The sequence below is a fragment of the Anser brachyrhynchus genome (assembly GCF_964034855.1).
Source record: "Anser brachyrhynchus genome assembly, chromosome: 18".
NCBI classification, from domain to species: domain Eukaryota; kingdom Metazoa; phylum Chordata; class Aves; order Anseriformes; family Anatidae; genus Anser; species Anser brachyrhynchus.
Window position 1 is genome coordinate 3569723 of NC_137711.1, and position 18937 is coordinate 3588659.

Below are 18937 nucleotides of genomic sequence, written 5' to 3' on the forward strand. Positions count from 1 at the left end.
TGAGAAGTTTGTTGAACCTCATTAAATTTAAATGCTCGATTCGTTTTTTCTGAATGAGGCTTCGCTCTGCTTTTGAGTCTACCTGCTTTCATTCTTCCATCCCTAATGGAGACATTAATTTAGAGGGTTGTTTTGCAAAGGCACCATTGGACCTATAAGCTGCAATTGAAAAGTAAAGCATAATTTATATGCTTAAACCTAGCATCTAACTTTGGAGCATTTCTGTGTTTATGGGCTTTGTGTCTGAGCAACTTGCCGAGTCTCTGTGAAGTAAAGACCGGCTTTTAATTTGTATTTGCTTTTTGCTTTCCCAGTTTTTGTGAAAAGGACGAGCAGCTGAAAAGCGTCTCTGCGTTGGTATGCTGAGCGGTGGAGTCACACAAGCACCTGCAGCCATCCACGCACTGCTCGGGAAGAGCGCTGTATTTCTCGGGGTTTGTAGCTCTTGTCCTCCCACTCCCTAATTCATATACATAAAACTGGTGTGCTGCCACGTGCCCTCCACACAAACGCATTAGCTGATCAGGAAGGCTTCCCATTCATCTGGCTTGTCACTTGGATGAGGTGGAGGCAGGACTGACTTGTCAGCTCGCGGTGATGGGAGTCAGGGTTGGAAGGCAGGATAACGTGGTTTTAATAAATAAATAAATAAATGTTTAGATATTTCTCCCCTTGGTTTTCCAAAAGAAAATATGCCCAGGTGCTGGTTTCTCTCCATCCCCTCCCAAAGAGGAGAAAACCAGCAAGCCACCCACTTGCCTCCAACCTCCTTGCGTAACTGCCAGCGGAGCGAGGCTGCGGGGGGACGGCGAGGCTGAGCCCCCCCGGACCAGGGGGGTGCCTTGGAGGGGTGGGGGGGGGGGGGCTGCAGCACCTTTAGCCCCAACCCTCCGCGGTCCCCAGGGCTGCGCGCCCCCCCGACCCCCGGGCACCCCCCAGGCACCCCCAGCCCCGAGCCGGTGGGAGGGGGGGGGGCGGGCGGTCGCTGCCCACCCCCGGGGCGGGGCGGGGGGCGGCTGGCGGCGGAGCCCGGCCCCGTGGCGGGGCGGGGGGCGGCGGGCGGGCGGGCAGGCAGGCAGAGGCAGAGGCAGGCAGGAGGCTCCCCCCGCCGCCTCCGCCCCCCGCCCCGTGACTCGGCTGCCTCCCGCGGGCGGCGGCTGCTGCTGCTCCCGGTGGTAGCGGTGCCGGTGCCGGGCGGTGTCGTGCGGCCCCCCCCCCGGGGACTATGAAGCACCATGGGGTGGTGTGACCGTGGCGTCCAGATGCTGCTGACCACGGTGGGCGCCTTCGCCGCCTTCAGCCTCATGGCCATCGCCATCGGCACCGACTACTGGCTCTACTCCAGCGCGCACATCTGCAACGGCACCAACAGCACGGCGGACGAAGCGCAGGGACCGCCGAGGAAGGCGAGGGGAGACCTCACGCACTCGGGGCTCTGGAGGATTTGCTGCCTCGAAGGTACCGGGGCCGGCCGGGGGGGGGAGCGACTTGGCGGGGGGGGGACCGGCTCCGTGCCCGGGGTCTTCGGGCAGAGCCCAGCGGGAGCCGGAGCGGGAGCCGCTGCCTCGGACACGGCCGAGGAGGAGGAGGAGGAGGAGGAGGAGGAGGATGGCGTTGCCGTGGCAACCGGCATCTCCGAGATTGCCATGGGAACCGGGCGGCGGGATGCGGAGCTCGGCCCCGGGGAGCTTGGCCCCGGGGGGGCGGCCCCGCTCCGCGGCTGTCTGCGCCCCCCCAAGCAACAGCTCCCGGCTGAGGGACCCCGGGGGCTGCGGGGCTCGGGGGGGGGGTCCTGAAGATTTGGGGCGTCTTGGGGTTCTGAGCCCTGCAGGCTTCGAGGCTGGTGAGCCCCCAGGGCTTTGGTTTCAGGGGTTTGGGGGCTCAGCCGCTGCTCTTGGGCAGGACAGCGGGAACCCAAGTTCCTCCCTGTCCACCCTCAGAGATACCAGGAACCTGTCTGAAGGTGTTGCTGCTGAGTGCTTCAGCGTGGGCTCGGGGTCACTTAACCCGGCCCAAGGGTCAGCACTGAACAAAACGTTAGCCAAAAGACTGAGGTGGGGGCAATGATGCCCCGCTCCCCACAGAGGCCAAACATGTGGCTCTCTGAAAACGGGCTGGTAGAGGAGGTGTGGCGGGTAGCTACCGGCACAAAGAAGCACATGGGTGTTCAGAGAATTGGCAGGGCTGATAGGAAAGCCCAGATGGGAAGCAACATCTGCCCGCCGAGCGTGGAGCTGTGAGCGTGGGACGTGGGCAGGTCCCCGTGGCACTGGGTATGGGGCCCAGGGTGCTGAGCCCCCTCACTGCTGGGTTCATCCAGCGGTGCTGGTAACAGGGAGCGGTGCTGGTAACAGGGAGCACGGGGAGGGAAAGCTGTTGGCTTTCCCTGAGCTGCTTTGGGGCTTGTGGGGCGGGGGTACACCGGAGCCTGCCTTGGTACAATAATGCGCCTGGCACAGCGGCTGCAGCGCACCTAATTCAATCAGCACAACTTAGCACACATGAACTTTACGGACCTGGTTCCCTGCGTTATTCTAACTGACAGATGGCTCAGCCCAGAGGAGTCCAGCTGGAGCTGAGGGACTAGCAGATATATTCTGAGGGCTTTTTTCTCAGAAAAGGCCGTGGCATCACAGGAGCACCCAATTGTCGCATCTCTTCTCATCTTCTCCTTTTCCTAAGCTTTCAAGGCTGCAGTGTAAGAAGCAGTTTTCTCTTAAAATACTACATTTGCTACCTAGTAATAATATGCATATATAGAATAGCTGCAGGACACAAAAGTGGTTTTAGACAAAGAAGAGAGAAAGAATTACCAAAATGTAAAGTTATTCTGGTGATGATAATGCTTGGCTTTGTGACGCCTAAAGGAAATGTAACTCTCGGCGTGGGCTTTTGTGACACCTGGAAAATGTGGGTTTGCCTCTGAGAGCCTCTGAGTTATCCTGAGAGATGCTGAGCATCCTTCACTTGAACCAAATCTTGCGATCTTCGCTGAGCTTGTTCTAGCGTCCCCAGGCTCTGCATTTCACGGAAAATAAGTTGGTTTGCGTCTTGCGGGAGGTGCCGGGCATGCTCTGCTGGACCAGGCCTGCTGTCTCCAGGAGAAATCCCGGAGGTTACCGCCAGCAGGCTTTCTGTATGGTCCTCTAGGAACCTCATTCATAGAAACCAAGTGCAGCTTTGGCTGAAAGCAGCGGAGTTTTCGTGTGGATTTCCACTGGGCTTAAGTGAGAACTTTATAAAACGAGAAGTCAGTGGAGTCTTGAGGAATGGGCAGCATTGCAAGCGGTGCCCTGTGATGCTGTCTGAGCTCTGGGGCACTGCCTTTGCCTTCCCGAGCACGTTCAATCCGCGGGGGTGTTTGTGGAAAGGTTGCGCCTAGCAGTGGTGTGCAGGGAGACCTTAAACCCTCATCAATTCAGGCGACAAGAAAGTGTTTCATGTGACCCCCTCAACGTCAATTGAGCTTTTCTTCGCAAAATTCAAGTGCTCTTAATCAAATTACAAAGTTGTCAAATATGTGCTCAGAATGAGTAATTTGAGAAAACCATCGTCTGCTCACAGATAAGAGAAACAGAGGCTACGTTCTCGGCTACATTTTCATATGGCCTGTCTTTGTAAGATAAAATATACAGATAGATACATGAAAATATTAGTGTTCTAAACCATGCCGTGGGACCTTGATTTCAACACGGAAAGGTTCATCTGTTTCACAAAAGAATTTAACCATTTCTAGAAGCAAATTTAAAGCACCATCCCCTGGGTTGTTTCAGAATGCCACTTGTCCTGAGTGGATGGGTCTTTTAGTAAAAGTGAAGAAATAGTTACAACTCTGAGGAGACACGGCAAGAAAATAATTTCACTTATAGATTTTTATATGTGATTAAATGGTCTGGTTTCACACTTATTTTTAGAACTCTTTTGTTTTGTTTTGTTTTGGAATAATAATTATAAAGGCCAACTTAATTTATTGTAGTGGTCTTAGGCACCATTTCACTCTTACCTCAAAAAAGACATATTTAAGACACAAATGTGCAAAGGCTGGAAATATCTTGAACAGCCTCTTAAATTGCTGTTGACATGAATAAAGCATTACACAGAGTAAATTTCAGGTCAGTTGAAAATTTCCATTAAAATATTTCTAAACTATATCCATGAACCTATCCGTGTTCTGTGTGTTTGAACAGTCACCCGTTGGGTATCCCGAATTCCAAGATTTTAGACAGAATTGCGGAAACAGAAAGGAAAAGAATAGCCTTCCAACCAAATTATTAGGCGTTCCTCGGCATTTTTCTGTTTCTCTTCTTTGGGATAACACTTTGCAGCAAATTGGCATCGTAACGATGACTGGAGTGATGGAGTTTGGGGATCCAGCATATTGGCTTTGTTTGGAGCTGCGGTTGTCGTGGGGACAAAATCATGTTTCAGCACTCGTAGCCGGCACTACTATGGAGCTTAGTCACTCAAGAAGCAGCATTAATGATACATTAGTCAAACTCTCGCCTATACAATCCCAATTTTGTTCCTTTAGTGTGTTTGTCAAAGGTGGAGGTAGGAGGCTCATTGAGTGGATTTTAAACAATAGCAGTATTTCTGCATGGATTTAAAACTTACAGCTAAGGTAATTATTTAGGTAGGAAATTGTTTAAAGTAATTCTTGGTATGAATGTGTGTGCAGCAGAATTAGATGCTATTCAAGCGAGTCTTTGCAGTGGAGCTCAGTAAAATGGTCAAGGGGTTCTCTGGCAAAGTTGGGTTTGGGTTTTCTGGGGCCACACCGGACCTACATTAACTGCAGTTTTGACGGCTAAAGACAAATTCTCACTGGAGTGAAGTTTCTGGTGAAGTCCTCATGCATCCATCCTGGCCACAGCCAAAGTCTGCACCCCAGCCCACAAATAATAATAAGAGCAAATCAGCCCCATTTCACGTGGCTCACTGTCCAGGAGGTGAAGAACAGAGTCTTGCAAATGCAGCGGAGGGTGATGCTGTGTTTTATGAGTAATCCTGTTGTGGTCAAGCTAACCTGAAGGATTAAACCACTATAATTTTCCAGCAGCCCTTATTCCTACAGTAAATGTCCAGCACTACTATGTAAGCCTCACACAGTCTTACTCATAAGGAGGATCTGCTATTAAAGTATTTACTTAGAAGGAAAAAAAAAAAAAGATTTTAAAGCACCACTTTATCCACTGAAACTGCTTATCTTCATGAACAATCATGCTGAAGTTAATAGGACTGCTCAAACAGAGAGCTCTGCAGGCCCCGTGACATCTAGATATGAAATCAAGTAATGTACTTGTAATTTAAATTTATTCAAAGAGTATTTTATTAAACACTTCAGAATATGAATTGCTTTGAACCCATTGTGTCTACTGCATTCAGTATTCCCTGTTTGCCGTTTATTTTTAAGTGGTGAAATTGGACATTTAATTCACATGGAACCATTTGTCCTTCCGGTCAGGGTAGCTGAAACATCTATAATCAGGAGAAAGGATTCGGTGAATCTTTTATAACTTGAAAACTTGCACAAACGCACATTTGCACAATTATGTGCAAGTCTTCTGCCTTGGATGAAGGTGCACAAACACGGACTGTGGCACGCGCATTCTCTGCTTCCATGGATACTCTTGAAAACAAAATAAAAATGCTTATACAAATGTTTGAGGCAAGCAAATAAAGGAAGCCTGCCATCCATCAGTACTGCAAATTCATGGTTCATCCAAAAAGAATGAATATTCTTTAGTATTCTCAAAGCAAAGCGAGGAAGTCGTAGCATCACCACTGTTTATAATAAACTAAATACAATGCAGGCTTTATCTTCAAATGCTATTTCCAAAGTTGTACATGTCCATGAGCAAGTTTTGTATCACTTTAATATCAGTCAAGACCCTTGAGATTATATCCACAGGCACAAAGATGGTTGGGCTTCTCAGTCTTCGCAGGCGTATGAGCCTGTGTTCACACTATGAAACATAGTGGCTGCACGTGGAGAATACACAAATGGGTGTCTCTGCCATGGAAACTCGTTCTGTGCATGCCAGAGCCTGTTTCTTGGAATATATATACACACACACATATATATATATATATATGTACTGCGTGATATATATATATATATATATATTTGTATGTATTGCTTGTGCTTCATAGGTCCCGAAAGGTGAACTACTTTCCAAAAATCTTTCAAAACAAATTTAAACACGCTAGAGAAGGACTCTTCTGAGCTTCAGCCCATGTTTTCGTTCTTTCTCTGCTCATACCATCTCTGTTTCCTTGGTAAAACACATGCTGCTGAGAAAGTGCTCGTGCTGCACTGATTGTTTTTAAATGCAATTCTTAGAGCTCCACCGACATCTTTTCAACAGTGTTTGAAGCAGTGGGGTTTTGTCAGAAAGTGATTGAGTGATTCTTGACAGCCTTTTTAGGTTAATTTCTTTCTGTTGTGTTCCATTTGCTGGAGAGAGCTTCGGAGTTTGGAGCAATCTTTAGGGAAACAGAGCTCAATCTCTTTAAAATATTGTCCGTAGTAAAACATATTTTAAAATACTGAGAAATTTTCTGCTGGAGGAACTGTCATCAGAAGACAGATTAAGGGATTAGCTATTCTCTTCTTCAAAAAAATAAAACACATCTCCTAATTACACCTCTTTGAACATTTGTAACAGAGGATCTCAGATGACTGTATTGATGTAACAAAACATCCATTCTTCCTGAGACACTGTATGAAACAGAGAGCTGAAGCTAATTGACTGAATATATGTCGCTTTAATGAATTAATTTGCTTTCTTGAACTTGATCTACTATATAGCCAGTAGGGAGCTATCAGGCTACAGAAGGGTTTGGGTTTTTTCTGTGGCTTTCAGCGTGCCAGCTAGCCCAGTGCTAAAAGTCTTTGGAAGCCAAAGACTTTCTGTGCATTAGTGATACTCCCTGAAGGCTGTAAACCCATGAAAGCGTATTTGTAATCCAGCTGTAAAGCTTTCTCATCTGTGTGAGATGTAATGTGGATAATAGTCGCTTTACCTAAGTTTCAGAAATGTCATGTGCAAAGAGTCACGGATGCGCTGGGCCAGGCGCATTGGATACCTGTGGCTGTGGTGCGCTGTAGCTACTTTTTTTTACTCTGTGTGTAATCATACTGCGTGTTGCATCTGGTTGGCAGATGGCATTTGTGGTAGCATCTGTCAGAGCCATAGTAAGTCATTTTGGGGTTCTCAGTGACCTTTGCAATGTAATGTAATGTAATCTTTGGGCTTCTTCCAGCTGCCATTACCTTTTGCAGACCCCCTCTGCCGTGGGCTTTTATTACTTATTTTAGATAGTGGCAGGAGCTCGTGGCCATTGCACCCCTTCAGGGCTTGCCCTGCTGCCTGGCAGCTCTGCTGGCCCTCTCTAGTGTCAACTGGTAAAAGAGGCAAATGTGGCAATGTGGTTTTGCTCCTGTAAAATTCCAATGCAGGAATTATTTCTCCAGTGGATGCTGTCACATTTGTCGTGTCAGCCTGCAATGCTTCTGCTCAGATCATGCTGTTGAAGCTATAGCTTTTGTCACGGTCTTGCCAGGTGCAAAACACGTGAACGTCCTTAAAAAGCTAAGGGAGAAGGAGTGCATGTCTGGTAGCTCTGTATAGCTTTACAAAAACAGAGGGAAAAGAGGAAAAATATCAGGAGGAGAGGCTAGCGTGTTCATCTCCTTTTTTTAATTCTTTTGACGCAGTCACAGCACTTATGTACTCGGTGTAATTTGAAGTCTGTTATTAATACCTCTGCGCACCCAGATATTGAGTTGGTGGCTGTGTGGTTTGTGTGTGAAGGAGCTGAGCAGTGACTTCTGCATCCCAGAAATGGAAATGGAGAGGGAGGAGGAGGCTGGGCTTTGCTGCATTTCCTGCGTGATTTGGGGCCAGTTGCTTTAGCTTTCTGTCCCTGACAGGGAAGGATGACTGCCTTCTTCCCATCCGCTTTCCTCCCATACAGATAATAAAAGGGGAAGGATGATGTGGAGAAACTGGGACGTGGCAGTAGGGCTGCCCAGCTCAGAAAAGGCGTGTGAGCTCTAGTTTAACTGGTTTTGAAGCGTTTTGCTTGCAACTTATGTTTTATACATGCAACATTTTGTTTAAGCATGTCTTCCTTGAGGGACAGGATTAAGTCTGGTTTTCCACCTACGTCAATTTAAACTGCTTTCTAGGAAGCTGATGGAATTATGCCAATAGCAAGCCAATATAAGAGGAGGGATCGTAGATCTGTCCCTTCAATTGGACCTTTTCCTGCTGCTCCATCTTTTCTGAGCCAAGAATCATCTCAGGCAATAAATCATACTTTCTGACGTTTTTGTCACCCTGAAAAACTGGTCCTGCTTCAAAACATTACTTTGTGCTTATCTTCATTTTGGATTTCTGTTTACTGGTATTTATTATGTCGCAGACTTACAGTTCAGCATCCAAATTCTTACCAACAGATGGCAAGGCAGGATGCACAGGAGTAGTAAAATAAACAGGATAAATGCACAACTGCCCATATGTCTGAGACTCTGCTACACATTTATGACTTCAGAACAAAAGGTTGTTTGCTGTAGACAGCTCTAATGCCATGCAGGGCTTCTCTCTGTTTTCTGCCTTGCACTAAAGTGTGTCACTTCTTCGGCATATTTTGATCAGCTAAATTACAATGTAGTTTGTCCTCCCTCTTCTGCTCCCAGATCGTTATTGCCTTTATTTATTTGTCTTCACTCCAAAGGTACATCAGCTTATTTTACCTTAAATATTCTAGAGTGGAAGGTGGCTCTTTCCTGGCCTTTGGCTTGTGTTCTTTCTTTCAGAGTGGTGGTTTGCTGGTTTGCTGTGTGGAGAGGCACACAGAGGTGCCGGGGACCAAAGCAAAATTTGAGTCTGTGACTCTCCCTATATTGGGATTTACTATAATATTAATGATATGTGGCCTCTCTATCCTCTCAAAATAGCAGGCCTCAGGGCAAGCTGCCTGCAGGATGGATAGCCTGGCCCAGGCACACTTTAGCTAGATTTCCCTTTAAATCTGGGGGCATTTTTGCCAGTTGTTGCAAGCTGTGGGTCAAATGCAGCGAAATCATTGAAGCAGTTCTTGATTTAGCCTGGCAGATAGTCCAGCCCCTCTTCCTCTTCCTTCCCGTGGCATCCAGCAGTCTGAACATCTTTGTTCTCTTTCTCTTTTCCCCCCTCCTTGCTGAAATGTTTTAACTTTCCTTCTGTTAAAAAGGCACCTTCTAAATTAGCTTTTCAACAACAGTGCGAGAGTCTGCCTATAGAAAATTGGTAGATACTGCCCCAGGTAGAAATCCAGGATTTTTAATTTCCTTAACTCTCAAGCATCTCTGTGCCCTCCTGCCAATGAAAAAAAAAAAAAAAATGATCGTATACTTGTCAAAAAGGAAGAGATTGGAGTTATCACTTCTCTCCCTGTCTGACTTCATTTCCCATGTGTTTACGGGGCTCCTGCTTGGAGAACTTAGCAGCAGCGTGGTCAGTTCTTCTTCAGCAGAGCTGAGCCCCTTTTTGTCAGCCGTGGCGTGTGAAGGAGCACCACGTTACAGGCACGCTGTCATATTACGGAGAGGTGGGCAAAGGCAAAGCACGTTACAGAACGACAGGATTTCCTGCGCGGATTGCCAGACACTGATATGAATTAACCTCTCTTATTGTTCTTTTCCAAGCATTCCCCCTTTTAATTGCTGTTTTGGAATTGTGCCACTCAGTTCTGCCCTTTGAATGCGTCTCACTCAGCCAGTCCCATTAGCTCATTACTGCCAAATATTTCAAAGATATTCGGAGGCGACAAGCATCCCCGTCCGACTTGAGGGGTACCCAGGTCAGTGAGGAATTGCCACTCGCATTTAGCTGCCAGGGTTGTTGGGTTTTTTTTCCGATTAGCTAATAACTGTTTTAAGCTTCTGCCAGTTCTGTGCCAGAGGTTTCAGATCAGTTTGCTCCCATTTATGTGTTTTAAATAATGCCATTTGGTGTAGAATATGTATGACTGAAAATTATCTCCTGTCCAAAAGTATAGCATTCAATAATGTTGGGATTGTTATTGTGTCTTACTTGCTTCCTAGAGGCATAGCTTATCTATTGTTGCTGCAAGGCATTAAAAAGGAACCATGACATGTCATAATTGTGACTTGAAATAGGATCTTGCCAGAGGTACATTGCCTAAATATAATCAAAGCTAAAATACGACTTATTGCATATACCTATCTTATGGCTCACTGAGCCATCAACGATGGCTATTATCAGTGCACTAGATAATTTTTTTCTAAGAACTGCCATGCTGCTTTTTTGCTTTTTTTTTTTTTTGAAAAAAAAGAAAAAAATCCCGATCCCAAAGCCCCTCCACGTGTGCATGGGCTGAGCCCAAGCCAGTGAACCTGGCAAGGGGCTGAGCCCGCTGGCTCAGCCTTCGGAGCTGCCTGCCCCGCGTTTGGCTCAGAGCTGCTCCGCATCCCCCCAGCTCTGCCCGCTGTGAAAACACGGTTTTGTCTGTCAACAAAAGATCCTTTGAGATGATGGGGAATCTTTTCAGAGTGCGGCTTATGAACTCTCATCGTATTTCCAGCAAAGGTTTGTCTTTGAAGCTTACGTTGCGTTGGGAGTCAATAGGATTTCGGTTTTTAAGTTACTTAGGGGGTTCCAAAAATATTTATCCAAGGCTGTGCCGCTGTCTGCTAATGATGAGATTAAACATCCTGCGGTTTTCCTCGGTAGATTGAAGGTTTGCTTTGGAGGTTGGTGTGTGTTTCTCCTTTGCTGTGCACATTTTGCTGTACTCTCGTCCTTGCCTTTAGCGCTGGCAAGTGCAGACAGCTTGGGAGGTGCTTTGGGATCCTTAAAGATGCAAGACCTGAAATAAAGCATGTAGTATTCAGGGGTAATGCAAGGTGCTGCTTTCACAGCATTGCTTCTAATTATAGCCATTCAAACATCTCATTTGCAATGTCCCGTTATGGTAGTGCTTATTAAAATAGAATCCTCTTTATAGTTTGGTAGAAAATCAGGAGAAAAAAAGAGTAGCTATCCCATTCCATCCAGTAGCTTTGAAAGAGGTTTACCTTCATAACTTGCCTTCTAGGAATATTCCCCTTGTTTTTACTTGGAGTCCTGGTCTGATTTTTAATGACTTACTTTTTGCCTCTTGGTAGCCAATTCCCAACGACCTTTTCCTTACTTTATTTTAATTTCTGTATATAAATGGCAGTGTTCGAGCTGAAGACAGTCTTTGGCCACAGCAGCAAAACCCCACAGAGAAGGAAAAACAGGCCAGACATTTTCCACCTGCATTCGGAGTCGTACCAGGGCTCTGGCTGCGCAAAGCCAATACTTGCTCCACTTTGCAGGCTGGGAGGAGGCTCCGACACAGGATCTGCGCCATGGGCGTGTGGTTTGGGATCAGGGCCAGACCCGGGCAGCCAGGACCGCGCCGCCGGCATCTCCAGGCTGCGGCGCTGGCTGCAGCCGCTCCCGCAGGTTATCCCTGGTTCTGGCAGGGCTGCTGTGCCCCGGGAGGGCTGAGCAAGTGGTTGCAGCTGGCCAGAATATGGGTCTGCAGCTACTAATGCTGATTTTGTAGCATTAATATGCACCTGTTTCGGTGGCCAACTGGCACCGTGTTCAGCCTAAAATGTGTATGTAAGGCCTGTATTAAAAGAGGCATAAGAATTAGCGTGCATCAAACATGTCATTAGACACGTGCCTGATAGACATAATGTAGGATAATGAACATGATCACAAGAATAAATTAATAACTGAAAATATTTCTTATACATATGCACACTTAAAACAGGATAAGAACTAAGTGACACTTGTGTCACCAGTTTATAATTAAAATGCAGTGCTTGAATGTAAATGTAAGCTTCAATTAGCCAGCACGACCCTGCTTCCGGCTTTACTTCCCACTGAAAAGCAACGATAACAAGCTCACATTTATTATCAGAGTTTTTTCCTGGAGCTGTGCACTGAAACATGCTCACATCTGAGCCCTTTCACTGAAGACATTTTTTCGCTTCAGCAGTTTGGCATGCCATACAAAGGCTCTCTGATTTTTAGTGATGTTCACCTCCTCTTACATAAAAATGTTTTCTGTGCATATTATTTGGTTTTAGTTAAAGTCCAGGTGCACGGGTTACTGAAGAACCAAAAGGATGGCTCATCACATAGCACAATGGGTAATTATTGCTGAGCCTCACTGTACTACACAGACAAATCCTTTCTTGGAGCTCAGCATTGTAGCCGTGAGACAGAGAGAAAATACCTACAATCTAGCCCAAAGAGCTACAAGTGTAAGAATAGCTCCTCTATAAGCTATATGCTAAAGCTATATGCTTTGCCCATTTAATTTTTAACTATCCCAAGGGACAGAGCTTAACCATTTTGTTTAGAGATACTATTTTGCATTTTAATTTTACCAGTGGGAAGTTATGACATACATAAATTATGAGGTCCCCTGTTATCATCCCAAGAGTCTTTCTAGTTAGGCTTTTTGTAAAATGGTTAAATAATTCTCTGGATTTGGCCCGTGTTTAGCTGAGATTTATCTTGATGATGCAAGACCCAGACAAAATTCAGTGCTGCGCTGCCTGAAACTTGAGCTTCTGATTTCTTCCAGGCAGTCGGCTGTGCAACCTGTGTAGGCGAGAAGAAAAACGAGGTGCCTTCAAAGAGTAACTCTGGAAATGCGTGTGCTAGATGGGGAGCTGCCTATGTCACCTTGTAGGGGGCTTGGCTCCTGCTCATCTGTGTAATTTGGTTCCTTGGTCAGAAATAAGAACCTTCTGGTCTAGGACTTACCATCCTGATAATGTCTGTCATGTCTTGAGGACATGCAGTCGGTGCTTGGGTGGGCATTCTTGTGCCCTTCACATTGATCCACATGCAGACAAGGTGACGGGAATTGGAGTCCAAAATAGGCATGGGGAATGCCTTTCTTGACCAGTGCATAGGGCAGCTGGTGAAAGGGATACAAACCCAACCAGCCCCCAAATGGCAACATACAGCAGGAGAGCCTCACAATATATGCTTAGAGAATATTTCCTCTCTGATGGAGTGGCCCTAACGTCCACTTGTCTATCCTTTGCAATGCTCCCTCCAATATTTAAAGCAATTTCTATGGGTAGTATTCCTGCAATGGTGGTGTGGATGCCCAGCTGGAATAGCTCAGCTCCCAGCAGACGTATGTCCTTAGCTTTGGGACGGGCAACGGTGTGTGGTGTGGTCAGAGTCCCTAGGGACTCTTCTGTCTTAACAACTGCAAACCTCCTGGTTTGCCACCGGTGTTATCCACATGGGACAGGGTGACCTCTCCAGAAAGCCTTTCCAACAGCAGCAGCAATCTCTCTATATAGCTTTTAATAACTAACCATGGAGAAAATTACACTCTATTTAAAAGGCCAGGAAAATCGTCTTCAGTTTAACTCTGCTGACTTTGGGAGAATTACACCAAAAATGAGTTTTGTCTGATGTCCTTTCCCATACTAATGTTTAGTAGCTGGACTGAAAAAGCCTTTCAGAGGCAGATAAACAAGTCCAAATGGTGAAATATTCTTTTAATTTTCCTTTGCACACGTTATTTTAGGTGTAGCTTGGAACACTGCCCTTACGAGAGGCATCCCTTTAAATATTTATACGGCATCAATATGTAGTCACCCTCATACGTTTTTAATGCTACGTTCCTTCCTAAATTAACCATTAGGTAACCCCGTTCTATAGCTCTCCATATTTCGCGCTGCCTTTATGCTACCCTTGGAGTGTTATTTATTTATTTTACCGCGGAACAATGAAGATGTCAAGGCAAGGCCCAGGGGCACGGTGGAAATCGAATTCTTGGAGCTCCTCCACTGTTGCCATGGTGGACACGCACTCGGCAGCGCACTGTGCCGCTCCACAGGCCAAGGGGATTAAGAGCCCGGCTCCGCTGCTGGGCCGTGGCCGTTCACCACAGCTACAGCAGAGGGTTTTCATTTCTATAATTGCAGCTCCCAGGGTTGGAGGTTGAGAGGTTGAAAATATCGAAGCAAAACCCAGCAAAGAGGTGATGGTGCTGCTGATGGGTAAGAAGCACTGTCTGCATCCTGAGTTTCTCCCTGGGAGCAGCAGTTGTGTCTGTTGGGTTTCTAGATTTTCCAGAGGTGTTTCTCTTCCATTTCCACTGCCCATCCCTTGGTTCGTGTTCATTTGTACGATGCCACGGTATGCTGAGGTGATTAGGATGAAGACCCATACTGTCAAATATCTTCATTATTCGCTCAGCTCTGATTCAGGCTAAAAACCTGCAGATGAGTAGAAGTGTTGGCACAAGCTCCTTCGTGTGGGTTTTTATGAAGGTGGGGTTTCTGACTCCTGTTTAATTATACCACATCATCGTAGCAACGTGGTTTCTGCAGAAGCTGCTCATGGTTTGTTTCCCCTCCGGTTTCCATCTCTCCTGAGTGGAGCTAGGAGATTGCAGCCCCCAGAGCCCAGGGCCGAAAGCAGTAGCACGCCCCTGGCATGGTGGGGAGATTCCCCTCACTAAAAGGAAGTGTCAGCCAGCTGGGCAGGGCTTTCTACGGCCTGTTACGCTGAAAGGAAGAGTGAGATTTCCCTGCATGCTGCTTCCTAAAAAAAAGTTGCACCTTTTCGAGCTGAAATCCAGCCTTTCCTTCTCTTGCCTGCTAGCGGGGCCTTTCCCTGTATTTATTTTGTAAGCAAGAGCCTCAGTGAAGACAGTGAAGATTTTGCCTGAGGATATGGGGCTTGAGGAGCTACTGAAATGCCGTTGCCCTGGGTCGCTGTGTGTTGCAGACACAGACACAGGCTGCACCACGAGCACGCCCCTGCCCACGACACGGAGCTCGCCTCCTGCTGAAGACGCTGCTGAATCAGTCGGAGCAAGGATGTCAGTCTCCTCTGCCATATAAGAGGCTTCAGAAAAGCACAGGGCTGTTTTCTTATCTTCTGCGAGCCAAATCTGGTGTGATTGGGCTCCAGCCCTGGCTTGGTTTGCCGGGTTTCTAAACGTACGGGTAAAGGGATGCTGTTTGCTCCAAACAAAAGCCGCCTGGGTTTGGCATTCCCGCTGTGTCTCTCGCGAAAAGACGCCTGGCAGCGGCTGCACTACAGTGAGATTCTCTCCTCCAGCAAGGGAAAATTCTGCAGTTATTGAGGCTCTTCTTTTGGTTGCAGCAGTAATTTTTACTCCGTGTTTGCTGCAAATATGGTTAAGCTCTCTCTGTTTTGGAGGCAAGCAGTCAATGCATCTGAAGTGCATACTTGACATATGTTTCTTTTCACATGCTGTCCTCCATTCGTTGCATGTAGCAGATGCTCCGTTTACCACTTCAAATGTATTCTTATTTACTAGAAATTATTTTAGAAAATAGCTGTTTGGAACTAAACATTTCCAGCCCTTCTCCTGGGTGCTGGGAGCTCCTTTCTGCAGCTGTCCTGGGTGGCTACATGCAGATGTTGACAGGTTAATTTGCATTTGAAGAGCGGGCTGCAGAGAGCTAAGCAAGGCTTTTTCTTCCCTGCCTCTGAAGCCAGTCACTTAAACACTCCATGCCAAGTTCAGCCCCCGATGCTACTCTTTTTAATTAACTAGAGCAACATCCAAGCTGAGCTAGGCCCATTGTTAGCTGCCCATTTATGCCAGGGTTGAATTAAGCCCCCTGACTCTGTAAAAGAAAGGATTTTATTCTGCAAATTGATTGTACAACAGCGAAATGCAAGGACAGTCCTAACTCACAGCGAGGCAGTGTGCGCAAGCTGGTTTGTCTGCTTTCCACCACATAGACTTGCTCCCAGAAACTGCAGGCCCAAACCTTCCAGCTGAGGGCTCTGGTTTACCTGGCTGATACACACCACTGGAGTCAGAAACGTTTTAGTAAAAAGGAATTCCTGCTATCAAGAAAAATGCACAGCCTGCACTGCTTGATCCTTCTTCCTGGAGAGTCTGCTTTCTTGTATGGTGGTTTTTTTTTTTTTTTCCCTTTAAAATAAGATTGCATGAAGACTTTCAGGAAAAAGTCACAAATTTAGACTTGACTCTCTTCCATCAATAAAGAAAGGTACAGGTCTTGATCCACAACCCTGTTGTCATCCTCTAGAAGCTGTTGCTCCAGGTCTTTCATGTACACGATCCATTGACTCAAAACGTGATTTAATAGAGACCAAAAACTTCCCTGCTACAGCGCATGGAAGAGCTAACATCCAGAGAGCTGTAGCCCTGTCACGATGAAGACATACATTTTGCTTCCTCTTCATCTTCTTTTCTTTCCTTTAGATGTTACAAAGCTATCAAGGAAAGACACATCCAGCAGGTATCGGAGCACTGAACTGAACCTGCAGAAAAATGGAAAGCCATAATTAAGGCTGTCTTTTTTTTTTCCCCCCTTCCCTCCCCACCCCCCTCCCCCCCAACATTAATTTCACTGTGCTTCTATGCTTCCCTGCCATGACCCTTCTAGGATCAGCTGTGGGCAGATGCTGCTCTCACTTCTCCCCCATAATCTGGATTTCAACAGTTTTCCAGTTTCCTGCCACTGGTCCTTTTACATCTGCATCCAAGATTGCTGCACATCCCCCCTGTCGAAGCTGCCATGGGGACAGAGCTGCCTATTTGAAATTTGGCGGTTTCGATGTCTATGCACAGCCGTTACAGCTCACACTAATAATGCACTGAACTCAGGTTGCACTTTGGAGCATTAGTGGCAAAAATCTCTCTGGTTGCAGCAGAGCACAAATTAATTCATCGCCCAGAATTATGCTTGGGTGCAGTCCATTGGACCACTGGCACGATGTGTTTTCTTTAAGACAAGCGTTTCTTCCAGTCCATTTGTGTCAGACAAGAAGCTTTTCTTATAGATACCTAATTTTTTTGTTTACAACAAAATAAGGGGAGGGCATAGGCATGAAGAACTCTGCTGTTAGACAGATTTCTGCATGATTCAGGTACCCATGGCGACATGAGATCACTCCGCATTGTCACCAACACAAGAACATTACCTTATACAAGAATAACTAAGAACAGAATTTTTGACCTTCAAGATTTTCTTATCTAGAAATATTATAACTGGATAGCAACACCACACAGCTTGTCAACCAGAAGAAATAAAAGAAAAACAAAACTAATTTAAAACCCCACAGTGGCAGTGGAATAAATTCATACATTTATCATTTGAGAGGTTCCCATTGCTCCTGCAACTTTTCCTGCAAGGTTTAAATTACTATATTATTTTTTTTAAACATTATGTTTACTCTCCTAAGAATAGAATACAATTTACAGAACCTCATAAGGATGAAAAAGCATTTTCCTTTTGTGCTTTAGCTCACACAGTTAATGCGCACAAACCTGCACCTTTTAGCTTTCCAAAACCTCACTTCATACTGACAGATGGAATTAATTCAGTATTTACAAATTTATTTCAAAATCCTGCAGAGAAGAAGGTTTATTACTTTTACTTAAGAAATGCCACATGTCTCAGGGTTTGGGACAGGACTTTACCTGGGCTGATCCAAGGGGCAGGTTCTTCACAGCACTCACACATGCAGCCGCTGCTGCCAGCCCCAGGCACAGAGAGATTTGCTTGAGGAAAGATCCGTACGGCGAGGAAATGCTGAAGGAGGATCTAAGCTTACCTTAGCAGCTGGCAAGAACCTAGGAAAACGAAACTCACTATCATCAACTGCAAGTATTGCAGGTTTTACCTTTGAAGGCAGGGAGTGATTTTTAAGCAGCATTTTAACTCACACGTACATAAATTATTTCTAGTGACTTGCTGGGAAACAGCAGCCTGCGCCTGGCTCAGATTGCGCTTACACGGGGCTAGCGTGTGACCAGGCAGCCTGCCCATGCCAAACTTGTGCACACTCCTGCACCAAATCCCCCTGTGGGTGCGGTTCCACAACCCAGGGACATGCTCTTGCTGTCCCTGTCCCCAACCCCTGCACAGACCTGCAAGGAACGGCCACGGTCTGGGGCCCGTCCACCTCGCCGAGGCCTGAGCCGTGGTTCATTGCCGACGGAGGCACGGGTGGAGGCGAAGCACGGTCCCCCGGGAGCACGGCGGGATGGGGACGCGTGACTCAGGCGCGGCTGAGTCACAGCCCCCTGTGGCTTCTCCCGTGATGGGAACGGTTCAGGCACCGCCGCGCAGTCAGGATCACGCTTGAAGTCACGATCCAGATCGTTGCGCTCCGGAGCATCGTTTGCTTCGCAGGGAGAAAGCGTCTTGCTGGAAAGGAGGCTGCGCCGGGGGAAAGCAGCTCCCAGGTTTCCACCCGCAAGAGCACTGCTAGGGAAAAAGGAAAAATAAAATAAAATAATAAAAAAAAAAAAACACCTTTAAACTGCCTGGGGACAGTGGTATCTCTACTGGGCCCCTCGGAAGCCAGGGGAGTTACACGTGCAGAGCAAGAAATTCTCCGGGTCACAGGACGCCTAAGCTCAAATCGCCCGAGGCACACGGAGCTGTGCGCGGCAGAGCGTTCACATCTCCAGGCAGCATGGCTCCTCTGCTCCACAGGGCTTCAGAGCAGATCTTCAGAGAGATGTAGGTGTTGCTATGCCTAAAAGGTAGATGCCCAGCTTACAAACCCAGGTGCCCTGCACAATAAATGACAGCAAAGAGCTGAGCTCAGGAGCCAGACCCAGATCGAGATGGCATCTGACCCTACAAACCCGCAAGGCCAGGGTTTGGGGCCCATTCTAGGGGATGGTCATCACTTCGGGAATCGCCTGGATGGCATGTGTCCCCAGGGGCTCGCTGGCTTTAGAGTTAAATGACACCTCCAGATCCTCGCCCTCCAGGAGGCTTTGCAGGCCCACAGCCTGGCAAATCCACTCCGTGGCTCATTAGTGATCTATAATCACCGGGACGAGTCTCTGAGAGCTTAGGAGAGAAAGACCTGATGCGTCGGCAGCGCTG

At 46.9% G+C, this 18937-nt stretch overlaps 2 protein-coding genes across 4 annotated transcripts in view; one reads left to right on the top strand and one right to left on the bottom strand.

The window, feature by feature from the left end:
- The first annotated feature begins 1027 nt into the window (after positions 1-1027).
- CACNG4 (calcium voltage-gated channel auxiliary subunit gamma 4) overlaps positions 1028-18937 on the top strand; it is a 41680-nt gene continuing 23770 nt past the window's right edge. The window contains exon 1 of the mRNA XM_080561172.1: positions 1028-1458. Coding sequence (XP_080417298.1) covers positions 1236-1458 — 223 coding nt within the window. The 5' untranslated portion in view covers positions 1028-1235. The remainder of the gene's footprint in view (positions 1459-18937) is intronic.
- LOC308180075 (uncharacterized protein) overlaps positions 16154-18937 on the bottom strand; it is a 36914-nt gene continuing 34130 nt past the window's right edge. The window contains exons 2-4 of one of the 3 annotated variants that reach the window (XR_013940717.1): positions 17965-18304; positions 17515-17667; positions 16154-16352 (exon numbers count right to left, since the gene is read on the bottom strand). The gene's annotated coding sequence lies outside the window, so the exon portion shown is untranslated. Of the gene's footprint in view, positions 16353-17514; positions 18305-18937 lie in introns of all 3 variants that reach the window. The other 2 variants (XR_013940718.1, XM_080561177.1) reach the window with 2 other exon arrangements.